The sequence below is a fragment of the Paralichthys olivaceus genome, chromosome 6, assembly GCF_024713975.1.
Source record: "Paralichthys olivaceus isolate ysfri-2021 chromosome 6, ASM2471397v2, whole genome shotgun sequence".
Taxonomy (NCBI): domain Eukaryota; kingdom Metazoa; phylum Chordata; class Actinopteri; order Pleuronectiformes; family Paralichthyidae; genus Paralichthys; species Paralichthys olivaceus.
The window spans coordinates 14,502,163-14,520,741 of record NC_091098.1 but is presented as its reverse complement, the minus strand read 5'-3'; the positions used below and the strand labels follow the sequence as shown (position 1 = coordinate 14,520,741).

Sequence of the window (18,579 nt, the reverse complement as noted above, 5' to 3'; positions counted from 1 at the left end):
TATCAGTAAACTAGCTCAAAAGGTCATGGATAATCAGTCAATAAACAGTCAAAGTTAAAGTAAACAAACGAGAGAAACCAACCAATCGAAAAACATTAACATCGCTAAATAATAACAAAAATAACCATTCTTAACTTTTTGGTCGGTCAGGTCTCGACAGAACAGTTACATGCAAAGTTGACAGCATCACTTGTCCTTGAAGGCAGCACAGGTGAAAAGTACATTTACTCATGCAGCACTTGAGTGAATGCTATGTTGCTACTATACGCTCATAGACTTCACAATGATTATTTGACAAATTTATTTATTTACAGTTACATGTTAGTGTTCCTTTGAGATTTGACTAAATATGTGACCAACAATATTCAAAGCAATCAAATTCTAGCTGCTAAAAAAATAAAATAAACACAGTTTAAGTGATGCTTTAATCTCAATAGTTTTTTTCAATCACAGTCAAAATTGGGTTATATATGTACAGTGAAATAAAAATCAGTATATACAACACATCACAGTGGAGACTGCACAATATAGGGTGTTTGTATGTTGAAATTTTAAATTTTGCTAAAACTGTAACCTGACTAACCTATTTATCAGTTAATTATTTCAGTGTTATCTACATTGATATAGTTTAAAAGAAATGTTCTGGGGGATAAAACTTTGATTGCAACACACTAACTTGTAATGGGGCCTTTTCATGAAGTGGTATTTGTGCCTCCACTGCTGGAGGTCAGGATCAGAGAATGCAATGAACAATAAGACACTCCCACTCTGTCCGTAACTGTGGTCGTCCAGCAGGTGTCGCTGCCAGCAGACTGGTAAAAGCCCATGCCTGGCTGACAGCAGCAACACAGTGTGGGTGTCTGGCTGTCACCCAGAGGCCCTGTGTCAACAGCAGAGGGAAGAAGAAGAGACCAAGAGGAGGAAACCAGAAAGTAACACTGCTGCAGAAATGGATCTGCGGTCTGAGCTGCTCAAGTCCATTTGGTATGGCTTCACAGCTCTAGATCTGGAGAAGAGCGGTAAGGTGTCCAAGTCTCAGCTGAAGGTGAGTGGAGGGTCCTCTACCTGGACGATGGGACTTTAGCCATCTTTACTTTCTAACCTGAGAAGCCACTAACCTTTTCATTCCGCTGCCTCATTTCCTCCCTCAATCAATACGCCGTCATGTGGGCTCACTCAGAGGAAGATGAAGTGAAGATATTTGAAGTGCTCAGCAAACTAAATGTCACAAATGCATTTGTGATTTAGTCTTTGTTGTATTTGATGCTATAGGAAATAATTATTTTGTAATAATTGTTATTTATCAACAACATTTCCTGTGTGAAACAAACCCTTTGAACCACATTCTGTTCAACAAGGAACAAATTTGTTCCCTATATTTCTAGTAAAATGCTGTCACTGCTGACAGAGGGCACAATATGCATCTCTGTCTGGCAGGAGCACGAGAGTAACAGTTTGCTCTCAGTTTGTATATGAATAGGAGCCCTCATCTCCAAGCTGTGCTCGCACTGGGCCTCGATGTACCAGCTTGTTGTGCAAAGGGTCCTCTGACACTGGACCTGCCCAGAGAACAGCCTGTTGAATAGAGTACGTTCACAACATGAGTCTGTGTACGTCAAACGCACATTGTTACAGTGAGAGCAAGGACAAAGTGGAAACATGTTGGTGATTGCTGTCTCTTGCCACAGGGCTTCAATGAGGCAGCTGTATTTTTGTTGATCTCATTGTTATGTCACTTGGTCTTGGTGTGGGCCAGACTCCATTTCTAGCCACCTCCATGTTCCTGCGATGTGCGGCCTGCCACCCCTAGCTAGCAGTAAGTCAGCCTCATGACTGGGCTTATCCCCCTCATGCAGGCAGCCTGTGAACAGGCACCATGTTCTTAAAACATACTGCATGCTTGCGAGCAAACGGTTTGCATGCCGTGTCCTTAAAACTGACAGATGTTGTAGTGCACAGGAGACGAAAGACAGGATGTGGTTATGTCTCAACACACGAAGACTGGTTGTCTGATAAAATGCATCAGATATCTGAGGATGTTACACACTTTACACACATAGTTGCAGTAAAAGCAAAAGCGTGGATTTATTTGATAAAATATCTTTTAACAAACTAGTTTGAGTAGAAGTATTACTTTACACAATATACTGTATGTAATCACTGAAAGGTACTACTTGTTTACTTGCAGTGCTTTTTCTTGTCACATTTCTTTATATCGTTCTATATTTCTGAACAAAAGTCTCTCAATATTATTCAGCTGTAAACATCTTTGAGCGGCACTAACCTATACAAGTACTTCAACTGGCTGAGGGACTTTAAGGGTTTTAAATATTCTACTTGAAAATGTTTCAATGCTGTTTCTTTCAATATTTTGCTTATTCGAACAACTTTCTTTCATATTTTGTGAAACTAATTCATGTGAAAACATTGCTGTTTATTATGTAAAGTATGATCCAGTAGACAATTCAAAACTTCAGCTCAATAAAAATGAAGATGAAATCTGCTGTTTTGCCAAACAATTTCAGTTGCCTGTGTTTTACATTCAGTATCTCACTGCAACTGTTTTAAATACGTGTGTCCTGTACTTTGTGATTCCTCAGGTTTTGTCCCACAACCTGTGCACAGTCTTGTGTATCCCACATGATCCTGTTGCTTTGGAGGAACACTTCAGAGATGATGATGATGGTCCTGTGTCCAGTCAGGGTTATATGCCTTATCTCAACAAATACATTCTGGATAAGGTAATGACACCCCCACATGTTTTTTTCTCATTTTAATTTTAATGCTCTGTAGTCAAAGACAATGTCTCCGCATTTTGTTGTTTTAGGTTGTGGAAGGATCTTTTAATAAGGAGAATGTAGACGAGCTCTGTTGGACTCTTACGGCAAAGAAAAACTACCAGACGGACAAAAACAGCACAACAGTTCTGCCAGAGAGGGATGCTTTTCAACTTTGGTGTCTTTTTAACTTTCTGTCTGAGGACAAGTACCCTCTGGTTATGGTTCCTGATGAGGTAGGTTCAACTAGGATATATTTAGATCTAAAAGAATTTCTTCAAGAGCACTCATTGGGGTTAGAATCACAAAGCTAATCTGATATCTGCTTATATAGTATTATTATTATGGCACATCTTAAAGTCAGAGTTGCTGCTTGTTTCTAAATTTAGTCACATGAATGTTCCGACTTGCTGTGGACTGTTGTTGACTGTAAGACTGGAGTCAGCAACAACGGCCTAGAAATGTTGTTGGACTGTAAGTGCACCCAGACTGAAACCTTGTTTCTTGCCATCATGGAACACTATTTTTTCTGTGCAGCAGTGTGGGCTAGATTCAGAGTTGCAAACTCTGTCTGGTTTCCTGTCGAGTGTTTTTCGCAGCTGCTGTCAAAAGACAGCCCTAAATTTCAAGGGCAGAGTTGTTTCTATCATGCTGGGTTTAGGAAAACATTATCCAGTTTTATTTTCGCTTCACACGCTGACCCTTGTACAGAGAAAACTGTGGTGTGACATGTACCACAGTGATGTAAGGAGTGTAACTATAGTTTATCGGAGAAACAAATGAATGAAATGTACCTTATAGAAAAGATTACATTGTTGAATGAGATATTTGATGGGCCTCATAAAGTGGTTTTATTGGGATTTATTGTGAAAAGCTCTACAAATATAGATAAATATAGTAAAGTGAATAAAAATCCATTACATGAGATTCATTCAAATTTAGTGTCACAAAGAGGAATCTGATTATAGTAAAACAGATATTATCTTTAGTTACATCTTCCCTTGAGTATAATGTAACAAACACAGATAATTCAATTGAGTCATTTTGATTTTCAGTTTCAAGACTTTTGGTTTCTTCTCCTCCTCAGGTGGAGTACCTCCTCAAGAAAGTGTGCATGGCCATGAGTATTGAGTTTAACTGTGTTGAATTAGAGGACTTCTTCTCCCAGGACTCCGTGCAGCAGAGTGGCATTACTGTTTGGGTTTTTCTTGAGATGATGAACTCAGGAAAAATTACTAGAGGAATTGACAAGAGCATAATCAGCATGGCAATAGAGGAAGCGTATAGAGAAATAGTTGGCGATGTCCTCAAAGAGGTAAGTGACCCATCTACCACAGGAAGATTGTGTTTTGGTTCCTGATGGGCACGTCTCTGTGGCGGTAACAGTGTGTGTTGGTTTGGACATGCAGGGTTATCTGTGGAAAAAAGGTCAGCTGAGGAGAAACTGGAAGGAGCGCTGGTTCACCTTAAGGCCAAGCAGCTTGTCCTACTACACCGGGGAGGACCGCAAGGACTGCCAGGGCAACATCGCATTGGATGGGAACTGCTGTGTTGAGGTAAGCAGCTGGGGATGATCATCTCTCAAAGCTTGACACTTAACACTAGAGGGGCCTTTAGCTTTTAATAATGGGACTCATTCATCAAAATCTTCTTAAGTTTTCGCTTAAATTTGTTATTTAGAAATTTAAATTCTAAATTCATGAACAAGACATGTTCTTAAGCTTAACTCACCTTTGTTCCTATATTGATAAATCCCATTGTCTTGGTAAGTTGAAAGGTAAACGCCATTTCCCATAAAACGACATGAGACTGCAGTGCAGTGATGACACAGCGAAATCACAGACAATGAAAAGAAAATTTGAGAAGTCAAGAATGCCTGAAGGAATATCTGTAGACAGTGGTCTACCGACATTTGTTGTGTCAGCAGATGTTACAAAATAGCACAAATAATTATGCATGGGATGCAGTTACATGTTGAGTAAAAGCTGTATTGCGACAAAGTTGCACAGTTTAAGTAAAAATCGTTTGTTTTAAAGGGTTGGGTCAAAAATATATTCTTTAAAGGAGATATATTCTGCCTTTTCAGTTTCCTCTTGCCTGCTATGGAATTTTTTCACATGTTTAAAAGTCCAATGTCAAACAAAAATAGCTCTTCTTCCCCCACAGAAAACATTGCACATGAAACTTCTCGTTAGTATGCACGTCTAACAGCTAGTCCAGCACGCCCACTAACAGAGTCAGGTAGAGTGAGAAGAAAGGCTGACATTTTCTACACACACTAGAAACTCTGTCACACGCTCAATCAGAGCGGAGTGGGCTTTATAAGGAGGAGGAGGGGCCTTAAAGACACAGGAGCTAAAACCAAGCATTTCAGACAGAGGCTGAAAAGAGGAGCTGCAGCAACAGATGGTATGAGGAGAGTAAGAGAGAAAGAGCATTTTCAAGTCATAACTCTAATCACCTGAATATCAGTATAATCCATTTCCTTTAAGACAGCAGTTGCCAACCTGGGGGTGGGGACTCCTCCAAGAGGTTGCAAGATGAATCAGAAAGATGTCAAACAGATCATGTATTGACTTCCCTATATACTGTATGACCTCATCATTGTTTTTTCCTGTGAATTTTCAGAAATGTTTATGTCTTCATGACTTAAATCAAAAACACAAAATAAAACACAACCTGGACACATGTTCCATCAGTTATGAGGAGTCAGTATCAAAATTACTGAGATGTGGAGGGAACAAGTTCATGTTTCACTTTTGTCTGAAAAGCAAAAACTTCTGAAATGCTCATATGATGACTTCGACCCTTCTGTCTTTGACAAAGTGAAACATCCCCCTTCTGAACACTCCTCCACCCCAGTAACTTTCCTACAGTCTCTTGATATCTCCTCCCATATTAGGTATCATAACCCAAAGATCAGCCCAGAAGTGAAAAACTGAATGTATTCTGACCAGGCAGGTTATAGTTTCCTCACATATCTCAGAGCTTTTTTAGTGTGGTTGCTCATTGCTGCTTTTGATGTGAACACATAAGTCAATTATTGGCCCATCAGTGCCACATGGCACAACACTGAGTACTGACAACAAACATCTGGTTAGGTTCTGCCTGTTTACCACACACTGCTACACACTACATGTTTTACTCTGAGGGAAATCAAAGAATCATCTAAAATCATGCTTTATTATAGGAAGTAGACGATGATCAAATATTGTTTGGTCGTTCAAAATGGATCAAAAACCTCCTTTTCCCAGTGAGTTGACAGTTTTTTTCTCTTCACCACTGTTTTTGTAAGAAATGGTCACAAAAATGTAAAAAAGAAAAATCAATACATGATCACACGATATTTATTGATACAGTGACTGTTTTCCTTGTTGAACAGGTGCTGCCGGACAGAGATGGGAAGAGGTGCATGTTTTGTCTTAAAACCCTCTCCAAGACTTATGAGATGAGTGCCTCAGACACCAAACAGAGACAGGAGTGGACTACAGGTCGGAGGACACTGATATAAATCACTGATCCACCTTTGATATGATGACATTAAACTTTATTTCCTCTGCAGCCATTCAAACAGCTATCAGGCTGCATGTGGAAGGGAAAAAGTCCCTCCACAAAGACCTGAAGCTGAAAAGGCGCGAACAGCGTGAGCAGCGTGAGAGGAGACAACAGTCTAAAGAGGAGGAGCTGCAGAGGCTACGGGCCCTGCAGGAGGAACGGGAGCGTAAGCTGGAGGAGCTGGAACTTCTGAAGGAGGCGCAAAAGCAGGCTCAGGCCCTCCTGGAGCAGGACGAGCAGAGAAGGCGCCAGCAGCATGAGCAGCTCCAGCAGGCCCTGGAGGTCCAGCTGCGAGAGGCTGAGGAGGTGAGTGTGGGGGCAAAGAAGGACAATTAAAGAATTTGAATTCAGATGAAGAAATATGTGAATAGTCATCTTTCTTTGTCTCAAGGCCCGGGTCAGTATGCAGGCAGAGATGGCTCTGAAAGAGGAGGAGGCCGAGAGGCAGAGGAAGAGAATCGTGGAGCTGGAGGAGATGCAGAAGCGTTTGGAAGAGGCGCTGCAGCAGGAGATCAAGGCCAGGCTGGATGAGGAGGCCTTCCGCTATGCTCAAGCAGGGTAGAGTGAAGCTGTCATGCCAAACACTTTCACAGCACGATAAGAAGTCACATGTTTAGGTTTCGAGCTTGAAAACAATGAGGTATGAGCTGTCAGTAGGAAGTCAAGTGTGCAGATATTGGATCTTCAGCTCAGCTTAAAAAATGCATGTTCATTTGTGGTCATGAGGAAGTTGAGATGTTAATAGAGGAAGTTGTTAAATGTTGTCATCAGTCAGATCTGATATGTTGCTGTTTATCACTCTGAGAAATGTATCCCATAAATCTGCCAAACACCAGGTCCTGTGCATCTTCTCTCACTCTGCCTGAAACATTATATTAATATATTAAACAGCTTGGTGTCAATTATAAATTCTTGAAAATATGTCTTGTTCTGTTGTGTCCAGATTACTGGCTGAGGAGGAGGATAAAATGAAGGCACTGATGAACCTGCAGGAGGAACAGGAGGAGTACATTCTGAAGACGCAGAGGGAGAAGCAGGAGCTCAGGCAGGAAATGGAGGCCAAATCTCAAGCACTGGAGGAGGCGCAGAGGCAGCTGGAAGAGGTCCGCGCCAACCGGCACAGGGTTGACCAGGATGTAGTGGTAAGCGAAAAAACAGAAACCTCGCTGATTGCCTGGTAATAAGAAGAACTACATTTATCTCTTTTAGCTTATTTCTTGGAGGAGATGTCAGCTTGCTCTTATGAAACAGAGTTTTTTTTCCAACAGGCTGCACAGAGGAAACTTCGCCAGGCGAGCACCAACGTCAAACACTGGAATGTCCAGATGAACAGACTGATGCGGCCAATCGGACCAGGAGGTACGTGTCCCATCTGCATTTGTTTGTGAATATTCTACTGTCTTTCTCTGTCTCACAAGGGACAAAATGTGTTATTTTTAGATTTTATGCCCTCCTGTACTATTGGGCACTATCGCCATTATTGATAGGGTGGGTAGGATAGAGTTGTGAAAGGGGGATAGAGAGCAGCCATTTTCTTGCCACTTGCCAAGTCACAGACTTACATCTGATTTCATTTTTCCTCTGTAAAGCTTTTCTAACATGTTTCGCTGTCACTCTCCTTGTTTTTAGAGAAAAGGCCGTCGTTAGGAAGCTCTTTCTCAGCATTCCAGATCCCGACGCAGAGAGATCCCGGGCTGCGTCTCAGAAGGAGATCGGATTCAGAAGGTCAGGACGAAGAGAGCAAAGAAAACGTTGACAACAGAGCTGGGTGTGATCTAGAAAAACGCCACTCCCATACCTCTAATGGAGACATGGACATCCCTTGAAAAACATGAATCAGAGAGAGGCTGCTCAGCTCACATCTGGTCACACTGTGAGGGTTTCTGAAAGAGGGGCAAGAGGCTGAGGGTTGTCTAATATAATATATAACATATGAAAACTTTGAGACATTTACACTTAAAACCGAATTTAGAGAACTACAATTAAATGTCAAATTTACTGACCTCATTTCATTGCTTCAAACATTTTAGTGAGACGTTAAATTTTGCAACACTCACAACTCATCTAATGCGACCTGTGTGGTTTGGTTCGCCTTTTTGACGCTTTTCCTTATATTAGTGAAACGTTGGCTCAATATTATGAGTTTCAGTCAATAAGTATCGCTCCTCATAAAACAGGAAAGAGAAAGAAAGAGGGGGGAAGAGAGAAACTCTAGTTGAACTTCCTGCTTCAACTGTTTTAACATAAGTGTAAATAAAAGAGTGAATTAATGCCATAACCAGATTTCTGCTGTGATCTTCCCTTGATTTAATGATGTGTGACGTGCAACTCAATACACTGTAAAAAATCACTTTCATGACATTGCATACATTACAAGAAATGACATGAAATAAATGAAGTATTGTTAAGGGATTGTATGAATCATCGAACAGTCATTACATCAGTTTCAAAGAAACACTGTGGAAATATTTGAAGCCTATAATTCTGAATGAGCAAACCGCATATCTGCTTTACTTTGAATTTGAGTCGTCATTGATTCAGTTGAAATGTGTCATCACTGACTAACGTGTCGCCTCTAAATGGTGAAACACATACGAGAGAACAGAGACATCCCCTGACAGACAGCACAAACTGCATATAGACTGGAAGGATGGTTATTAGCCATACCTTTTTTTTTAAAAAGCAGTATTGTTCTATATCTCTCAGTATTATCAATCTTTATTTTTCTTATTCAAGATAATCACTTTCTTAAAAAACGTTATATTCATTAAATTTTTTAAAGTTTCACAAAGAGAAATAGGTATTAGCCAGTAAATAAAAATTAATTATAAAAACACAAATGTAAGGAAGCTATATAGATATACAGCTATACTACTGTCAAGAGAAAAAGACTGAGTCTTATCTCAGAGTGTAAACTAGGGATATCGGTGGATGACCCTTCTTTTCTCAATGTTTCTCCTTCTGAAAGTTTCAGTGAATGTTTAACTTGCATTTACTTCATTTGTTTATACTGTTTTAATGTGGTTTTGTTTTTATTAATTTGTACTGCCTTGTCTTGTTTTTAATTTTATATTTTTATAATATAATTGTATTTCTTCTAGTTAAGCACTTTGTAACATTGCTAAGAAAGGTGCTGTATAAAAAAGCTATATTATTATTATTAGTACTAGTAGTAGTAGTAGTTGTTTAATTATTACATCTAAACTCACTTTAATTTTGTAAAATGCAAGACCAAATTTAACAACAATGTAATGAACATCAATGTAAATGTACACATTACTGACCACATAAATAAAAGGGAAACATTGTAAACTTGGTAAAGACAGATGTTTTGTCAGGGCTGCAATACTGGTCCACATTAGATTGAAGTGGCCTCTGATTCATGATGTAATGTTCAGTAACGTTGTTAAACTCTCAGTGAAAACTTCCCCCAGTAATGACATAATGTTGAGAGTGCTGATTTATGCTGAGATATGTCAGTCTGATATAAAAATCTAATTACAGATGACTCTACTTACCACGACTCATTCCCATGGTTTACACTTGGCAGGCTTGGCTCACTGAGGCTGCACTTCTATGTTTTTATACATGCCTCTGTATGTTATTTGTAATTTTTTACCAGTAACCTGTCAGGAACTGCAGATGAAAACCAGCCTACGTGACTAAATCAGGCACATTTATGTTGGACGTGAGTGCGCATGTTAAAAATTGTGTGTTTTAAATAAATAAACATAAATTGAAGCTGCATGTGAGCATGGAGCAGATTTTTCCTTCTGTCAGTGGTCGGCCTCGTACTTCAGAATCACAATCAGCTGTATTGACATAGTCTGTATATTTGCACACACAAAGAACATCTCAGTGTACTCACACACAGTATCAATAACAATGTCCAGCAAGATACTACTGAACATTGACAAGGACAACAAAGCTGAATGATGATAAGTAAAGATAAATATATGAGGGGCAAGCAAGTAGGAGAAAAATAAGTATGAATAAATACTACAATAAATGGCCAATGCATGTGTCCATATACATATAAATAACAGCTCTTGAAGGTTGTTTACAAAGATACAAGTGGTGCAAATGTGGAAGAGTGAAGAAAACAATATTGAATTGATCATGCAATAAGTTATATAGACAGTGGGGTTCTCTACAGAGCTGCGCAGCTCACTTTTAGCCTATTTTAAGAATAGCTGGAGGTTGATATATACATGTTACTGCACAGGGTGAATTGTGAAGTTATATAAATGTGATTTCTAGTTTTATGCTGTTGAGGAAAAGAGTAAAAAAAAAATACATCCAGAAAAACTACAGAGACCTTGAGTCCTCAGCCAGAGAGCTGCTGTATGGGGGCTCTGGGTTTGTTGTGCTGGGGTTTTGAGGTTGTGTGTGGACGGGGGGGCGCTGTGTCCTGGCATGTGACGAGGAGGAGGAGAGGGGGCAGTGAGGCTGAGCAGAGCAGAGTCAGGCAAAACTAGGATTCGCAGGGGGATTATCAGTCAACTATACCAATGTGTATGTGCTATGGAAGCCAGCTCAACTGCCCGGACTGTGTCTCCCTCCCCCGGGGCTCGGCGATGTGTCAGCTCGGCCTGTCCGTGAAGGCCCGGGGATCGCTGTAAGTTTATGTTAGCACTCGGGCTAGCTGATTAGCTCCCCGCCGCTAGCTCCCTCACTCCCGCTGGCTACTTCTTTCCAACTTGTCAACAGCCGATCGATCGTGGACCTGGCCCGGCCACTCGGAAGACTCGTCCGTTTTAGCCCACCGGCAGTTTCACCCCAGCGAAAACCCTTCTGAACCCCCGGCACTACAGGGAGAGGTAAGCTAACCTGGTGAGCCCGCTAACGTGTATTAAGGGGGAATGTGGGTCAGCCACGCTAACAGCTAGTGGTAGTCAACATCCAAGGTTAGTGGCTAACTAGCACAGTGAGCTAGCCGCGCCGCACTCCTCGACGGCGGAGTCACACGCTTTAAAACGGATCGTGTTGTTTTCACAGTCGGTGGAAAAGTTTGACTTCAGTCGCGTCTGTAACTCAACTGCCCCCCCATTTCTCCGCTTGTATGAAGTTATGGTGCTTCATTAAATTCACTGTAATGTTCGCACATTTCTCCTAGAACCAGTGTGACAGGTTGTCTGCTGGATGACAAGTCCCAACAGTCCCAAACCTCAACGGTTCTCTTCCTTCTCTTCCCCCCTTCATGTAGGAAACACAGTTTAGTTTGTCCTCCTCTGTGGTCCATCGTGGCTCTATCGATCCTGAAAGCTTTAATAATGAATCTGTTCGTGGAACTACTGTGGATGTTTGCCAGAGCACAGCTACATTCATGGACGGATTAATCCGCTAGGGGGGCCCGGGGCAAAAAAAAAAAAAAAAAAAAAGTTACCCCCACCCCCAAAGCCCTTTCCTCCACCAGCGATCAACAGCGCTCAGTGTGTACACAGTGCAAGCACACTGTCCCCTTAAAGCACTCACAAGTACACAGTTCACCCTACCATGGAGCTGAGGCAAACAATAATACAGATGTCTGCAAGCTGCACAGGACACAAAGTTTACTTTATCAGATAGTGGAGGACACACTGTAATAATGGTCAGGGTGGGAATCTTCTGTCGTATCTTTGTATTTTATTAGAACTGTGGCTCTTATTTGTGGCCAATTTTTTAAAGTTTGGTGATTAGAAACTTGGTGAGGCTGTTATGCGGATATTTGTTTGTCGATTGTATAAATTGCTTTATTTTACTGAACCAAAAACTTTGTTGTGAGATAAATTATTTCTCTTACAAGAGATTGTACAAGTTTTAAATGCAATGCCTAATTAAATCAGTGTTTCTAGTAGAGCAGGGCAATAAAATAATATCAATAATCATTGCAATATAATTTTCATCTGAAGTGAAGTTTAATATACATGGACGTATTGCGTATGCATTGTGCACAGTGAGCGGGTACAACAGGTTATAGTAGAATACAAAAAAGCCTTTACTGTCATTGTACAAGAGAAAGAACTACAGCAAACTTAGAGGTGCAACCTCTGACAAAAGTGCAAACAAGTTCAAAATCCAACAACAGACACAACCAATAAATATGAGACTAATAAATACTTTAAAGTAGAAAAGTAGTTAGGTATTGCACAGAATGCATATAAATCAATGAGCAGGTTGTGAATCTATTGGCTTTATTGTATTTTTTAATGCAATTTATTGACAGATATTCCAGAAAATGTACTACATCATGATATATATCAAGCTTATAATTTGAAATGACATAATACCACAACACAGGTTATTTTTCACATCACACAACCTGGATCAATAAGATGTTGGAAGTTTGCCTAGTTCAGGGTTCTTATGGTCAGACACCCATGCTTGTCTGTAGCGCTTGCCTCATGGTTAATCCAGAGCAAGTGAGTATCATGTCATAAGCCTATTACTATCGAGAACATCCCCTGGCTCCTCAAATGCAACTAGGAGTACTTGACTGATATGGGACAGGTCACATAAATAAAGAGAATGCCAAACATTAGTAAATTCACTATTTTCATCGTTTTACAAGTGATAAAACTCAGCAGTTGTTTTTGTTAATTTAATATCGCTGGTTTAAAACAAATGTATGTACTCTTTATTAGTGGAGCTATGATGGCAACGTGACAAGAGGGGAGCCGCTGAGTCAGCTTCAACAGGAATCATGGAAGAGTTTCAGCAAACTGTTACCGGGCAGCATGACGGGGTGAACGGTTACTGCGAGCCCAAATCCCCCCAGGACGCTGCCGATGTCAGGAGAATGTCACCGAAGAGAGAGCCTGGTGCTTGGGAGAGCTGTGGGGGGACAAGTTTGTCGAAGCTGACAGACGTCCAAGAGTTGAAGGCCAGGGAAAGTGAGGATGAGGAGGACAGGGAGGAGAAGGAGGTAGTCCCCATCTCTAAAGGCCTGAAAGGGGACCAGAAGAGCAGAGAGAAGGAGCCTCTCGATCAGGAAGAGAACAATCATAGCAAGCAAAACAGCAGTGCAGCGTCCAGCTACACAGGTAAGACTTTTTTGGGGCATGCATTAAACTGGAACATGACATATTTTGATTACATGTCATTTTTTAAGCCTTAATATTGATGCTCTTTTTCATTCAGACCTGTCCCATACCTCGTCACCCTCGCTGTCAGAGCAGCTGCGTCTTGGACGCGAAGACAACACAGGGTCAGGGATCAGCGTGGAGTGTAAGGTCTGTGGGGACAAGGCCTCTGGCTTCCACTATGGCGTACACGCCTGTGAGGGTTGCAAGGTAAAGCAGTTTGTGTATCAGGTCAGAATAGCTTTATGAGGTTATAAATTGTGATAATGCAAGTTTTTGTCCGATATCAGTGGCTAAACCAGTTGAGTTGTTTCTCACTCAGGGCTTTTTCCGGCGAACTGTGAGGATGAAACTAGAATACGATCGCTGTGAGCGTTCCTGCAAGATTCTAAAGAAGAACCGCAACAAGTGCCAATATTGTCGCTTCCAGAAGTGCCTGTCTTTGGGAATGTCCCATGATGGTGAGAGCAAAAAGTTTTTATCAAGTTAACTTCATGAATCAAGGACAATTTATTGATCCATCTTTTACAAATCCAAGAAAATGTTATGATCTGATTTGACTTGGGCTTTAAAAAGTTTTATGTCACGTGAATTGTGTGCAGGCAGTTGGTTGACAGTTTGGTCTTGAGTTTCCCTGGTCTTGTTTAGGTGATGGGAAATTCACAAGAATTCAACCAACATTTATATGCACAAAAGAAAGACACTCCTGAAACATTCCCTCAAAATAAAACCAGCATGTGTGTGTGTTTGCTCAGCGATCCGATACGGACGTATGCCTGAGGCGGAGAGGAAGAAGCTGGTGGCTGGCCTGCTTGCAGAGGAAGTGAATGTTAGCAAACCAGGTGGCTCTGACCTGAAGACCTTGGCCAAACAAGTCAATGCAGCCTACCTGAAGAACCTCAGTATGACCAAGAAGAGGGCCCGCAGCATCCTGACAGGCAAAACCAGCAGCACCTCGGTACATTCCAGTCTTAAACTTCCAATCTGATGTGGCTGGGCTGGTTCTACAAATTTAATATGATTAACTCTCAGTATAACTACAAAGTACTTGTTAATACATATTCCAATTATGTACTGGGATAATCCGAGTTACCCTACACTTCCAGATAGCATACCAAGTTAACTCTAGCTCTAAGCCTAAGTAGTTACAGATGTTAATTAAAAAAATATGTGTATTTGCCGACCTTTCAGCCATTTGTGATCTACGATGTGGACACACTCTGGAAGGCAGAAAGTGGTTTGGTGTGGAGCCAGTTACTTCCAGGTGCGCCCCTGACCAAGGAGATTGGGGTCCATGTGTTCTACCGCTGTCAGTGTACTACGGTGGAGACTGTGCGAGAGCTCACTGAGTTTGCCAAGTCCATTCCAGGGTTTGTGGACCTCTTCCTTAATGACCAGGTGAGTCCCCTCCTCCTCAGTGCAATACACTAACTTCATTTGAATGTGACTACTTCAGAATATGCCAATGTGTCCTTTTGTGTGAACTTTCTGCAGGTGACTTTGCTGAAGTATGGTGTGCATGAGGCTATTTTTGCCATGTTGCCGTCTCTCATGAACAAAGATGGACTGTTGGTGGCCAACGGTAAAGGCTTCGTCACCAGGGAGTTCCTGCGAAGCCTAAGAAAGCCCTTCAGTGAGATCATGGAGCCCAAATTTGAGTTTGCTGTCAAATTTAATGCTCTGGAGCTGGATGACAGTGACCTGGCCCTGTTTGTTGCTGCCATTATTCTCTGTGGAGGTAAGACTGAAGGGTTTTCCTCTGTCATATTGGCTTGTTATATTCAGGATATCTGCAGGTCTTCAAAAGTTTTAAAAGGCTCAGAATTGAGCAGGTAAACAGGTAAAAATCATTCTTGTGGAGTTTTAGCAAATAGTTTTCATTTTTTAGTCTTGTGTCAAAGATCCTAGTTAAAACCTTAAGCTTTTATGAATTCAATTTATTTTATCATTATGAATTCTTGTGATCCAGTATACTACTACTGCAAAATGTGATATCATAAATAATTCTGGGCCATATTGTCTGTAGTGGTTTTCCATCATACATTCATACGTTGGTCAGTATGATTGTGAAACCGGTGTAAGGACTTAATGATTGTGTTCATCATCGTGAGCTCTTTTTTGGTCCTGTCTCATTCTTTCAGATCGTCCCGGGCTAATGAACGTGAAGCAAGTGGAGCAGAGTCAGGACAACATCCTCCAGGCTCTGGACCTCCATCTCCAAGCAAACCACTCTGACTCCGTCTACCTCTTCCCCAAGCTGCTGCAGAAGATGGCCGACCTCCGTCAGCTGGTTACTGAGAACGCTCTGCTTGTCCAAAAGATTAAAAAGACTGAGTCTGAGACCTCGCTCCACCCTTTACTACAGGAGATCTACAAAGACATGTATTAGTGTTCTTCAGCACAGACTGCTTTCAGCAATACTGTTACAGACTAAAATTTGACATTTGAAATAATACACTGCATTCAGTACAAGCACTGTTCCACATTCGGGCTTGGATTTTATCATGTGCAGATGAGACAGTCGAATGGTAGAGTTAACACAATCAGCAAAGTCTTCGAAATGTCAGCGTTACCTTCACAGGAGTGTGTGCGTGTGTGTGTGTGTGCGTGCAAGAGATAGAGAGAGAGAGAGATGAACATCTGGAATCATTTGCTGCAAGTCCAAGTTTCCCACAACGTTCACTTAACATGAGAATGATATGTTTTCTCACCAAAGCTGCTCCTATTTCATCCTAATAGCAAAGCTGACCCCAGAGCAGTGTCTAGAGAGAGCTTCTCCTTGCTCACCACGGCTCTGAGCTTTGCCGTAAAGGGAAAGCATTTCATGTTCTTTCACCAATGGCTCAGCTGCAAAAGAAAAGAGCCATCAGTTTGTACTTTGCAAGAGTTTCTTACGATGCCAATGTCTTTGGTAAGAGTGATTGTCGCCTAACTTAGGGTGAAACTGAAGATGCACAAATTGGTTTTATGTTTACATCATTATCATCATCAATGACTTCTTCCTTTGCCATTTGGTTTGTAAAACACAAACTGGGCTGGCTCCAGCAGTGTAGAGCTCTCTCATTGCAGCTGTCTGTGCAATACAATTTCAATTTTTTCAATAAATGTGGAGATCCAAGTTCTGTTAGCTTTTGTCTTAAAGCCATCTACCCAAGTGGTAACTAATGGACTATGCTGCACAGATTTACTTTCTGAAGCTGACACTATAAACACGTGACCCGCTGAAGTACAAGGGACAACAAGTTTGTTCTTCTTTTTTTTTCTTTTTTTTTTTCTCGAACATGCAAACCATCATGAACTTGCTGTTTAAAGGTTTTTGTTCGTTCATTTGTAATTATGTTACTAATTATTTGTAATTTTTGATCACAAAACCTGAATTATCTTTGTTTTATGTATTAATTATGTCTTCTTTCATTTTACATGCCTGCCTATTTAGTTTAGGTTGTACCAAATATATCATCAAGCATACCAACACATTTTTTTTCTCCTTGATGGATTTGACGCCTTAGCAGGATTGATCTTAAACCAGCATATTATTCTGTGATAGTATTGGCAAAAAAATTGACGATAAGAAATCAATCAGCATCCAAGTATAATTTGTTTTTGTTTGCCTAAGATTCACAAACAGTTCTAGATTACAACTCTGTCTGTGTCCAATCTGATTTGTCTTGTTAGAGAGGCACAAAGTGTAACAGCCTTACAAAACTGTTTCCAGGATTCATAGTTTTTTTTCTGTTTTTTTCCCCAATACTTTGTCAGACTTATTTTTGTGCTGTACTTATTCTGAGTGGACTCAAGTACGTCAGCAGCAGTGCACACAGACTCCACCTTCAGAATCCTCTTCCTGTGCTATTATTCTGTCTTGATCCCTATATCTACCTCTAATGTATGATCTGTGATGACATTCTTCCACTGTCTCATCCAATATCTGACAATTTTCTAATGACTATATTTTTTTTTTTGCCTTAATTCCTGCTTTTTGGTACACATTGCAAAATTGATTTTATTGGCTGATGTGGATGGATAAAAAATGAGAAAGTACACCAAAAAAAGTGGTAAGCTACCTCTATGTCTGTGTAAGTGATGGATGGAACAGATGTGTTGAAGTGTGAATACTTGAAATGATTTTCATCCTTATCATCACATGTAACCTACCTGCAGATGTAGTGTAGTTTACATCTCACCTATAAACTTGATTAGAAATGCTGATTTTTTTTTTTCCCTCTCCACTTTTCTGTGAAGATCGTGGTATCTTCAGAAGTTGTAACAAGTGTATGTAGGCAACTGGACGTGCTTGGGTTTCTTGAAGACGTTTCAACTCTCATCCAAGAGGCTTCTTCAGGTCTAACTGAATAATGGGTGGTTTTAGCTACATAAATTGATGGCAGAGCTCAAGAGGGTCAGTTCCTCAAGCCGGGACTCTGTGGTTCACTTACACTCTTTTGAGGAAGGTGATGATTTTTTCATATAGAAGTGAAACTATCCATCACCTGAAAAAAACACAATTTAAACCAAGGTGGCTTACCACCAACTTTCAGCCACCCACAATGCAGTACTAAGTTCCCTGCCCAGACACCCGCCACAGTTGTGGTGTGGTTGGGTCAATACCCAACCACACCACAACTGTGGCGGGTGTGGCTCAGGGGTTGGAAGGTCAGTGGTTCGATCCCAGTCTTCCTTAGTCGGCATACCGAAGTGTCTTTGGGCAAAAGAATCTTATATAGAAAGTGCAGCACATAGATGCACTGTATTAATGTTTGTGAATGTAAAACATACTATTAAGCACTTTGAGATCATCAGGAATTTAAAAGGTGCTATATAAAATACAGACCATTTACCACACAGATCGTTAAAGGTTCAGTGTTTAGAGTTTGATATCTAGAGGTGAATTTGCATGTTGCAGCTGAATATCATCTAACCCCTCCCTTCCCATCATGACAGAAAACCTGTGGTCGCCTTCAGTTGGCATAAAAAAGTGTTTTGTTTGGACGACTGTAAAAAACATAGCGGACTCCGTAAAGAACCCGCTCCCGATGTAAATATAAAGTATTTAAATATAAAGGGCCAATTCTAGGGTAAAGAAAACAACAATTCATACAATGAAACACACAAGTGAAAACATCACCAGGATAATTCTATATTCAGTTTCAGCCAAAAGTCCCATTCACCTAAATCTCACACTGAAG

At 40.8% G+C, this 18,579-nt stretch overlaps 2 protein-coding genes across 4 annotated transcripts; both read left to right on the top strand.

Annotated features, from left to right (window-relative positions):
• Positions 1–811: 811 nt before the first annotated feature.
• LOC109630536 (DEF6 guanine nucleotide exchange factor) lies at positions 812–10,077 on the top strand. Of its 2 annotated transcripts, XM_020088793.2 has the most exons (12): positions 820–1,045; positions 2,601–2,741; positions 2,828–3,013; positions 3,865–4,092; positions 4,187–4,333; positions 5,968–6,030; positions 6,160–6,268; positions 6,340–6,638; positions 6,724–6,890; positions 7,276–7,474; positions 7,601–7,691; positions 7,962–10,077. In XM_020088793.2, exons 1-12 carry the CDS (start codon positions 950–952, stop codon positions 8,156–8,158), a joined length of 1,923 nt encoding a protein of 640 aa, XP_019944352.1. In that variant the 5' UTR covers positions 820–949; the 3' UTR covers positions 8,159–10,077. The 2 variants fall into 2 exon arrangements, with proteins under 2 accessions (XP_019944353.1, XP_019944352.1); XM_020088794.2 differs by lacking the exon at positions 5,968–6,030 and having other exon boundaries at positions 812–1,045.
• Positions 10,078–10,727: 650 nt separating this feature from the next.
• On the top strand, positions 10,728–17,602 carry ppardb (peroxisome proliferator-activated receptor delta b). 2 transcript variants are annotated; one of them, XM_069527479.1, is made up of 8 exons: positions 10,728–11,152; positions 12,956–13,354; positions 13,452–13,603; positions 13,716–13,854; positions 14,149–14,351; positions 14,585–14,791; positions 14,888–15,131; positions 15,535–17,602. In XM_069527479.1, the coding sequence occupies exons 2-8, from the start codon at positions 13,015–13,017 to the stop codon at positions 15,780–15,782; spliced, it is 1,533 nt and encodes a 510-aa protein (XP_069383580.1). In that variant the 5' UTR covers positions 10,728–11,152; positions 12,956–13,014; the 3' UTR covers positions 15,783–17,602. The 2 variants fall into 2 exon arrangements, with proteins under 2 accessions (XP_069383580.1, XP_069383581.1); XM_069527480.1 differs by having other exon boundaries at positions 10,823–11,165.
• Positions 17,603–18,579: the final 977 nt, after the last annotated feature.

Coding starts and splice junctions, on each gene's coding strand:
- ppardb (XM_069527479.1), top strand. CDS start 13,015: ATGGAAGAGTTTCAGCAAACTGTTACCGGGCAGCATGACGGGGTGAAC. Junction 13,355..13,451: donor TGCAGCGTCCAGCTACACAG/GTAAGACTTTTT, acceptor TTTTTCATTCAG/ACCTGTCCCATACCTCGTCA. Junction 13,855..14,148: donor TTTGGGAATGTCCCATGATG/GTGAGAGCAAAA, acceptor GTGTTTGCTCAG/CGATCCGATACGGACGTATG.
- LOC109630536 (XM_020088793.2), top strand. CDS start 950: ATGGATCTGCGGTCTGAGCTGCTCAAGTCCATTTGGTATGGCTTCACA. Junction 2,742..2,827: donor ACAAATACATTCTGGATAAG/GTAATGACACCC, acceptor TTGTTGTTTTAG/GTTGTGGAAGGATCTTTTAA. Junction 6,891..7,275: donor TTCCGCTATGCTCAAGCAGG/GTAGAGTGAAGC, acceptor TGTTGTGTCCAG/ATTACTGGCTGAGGAGGAGG.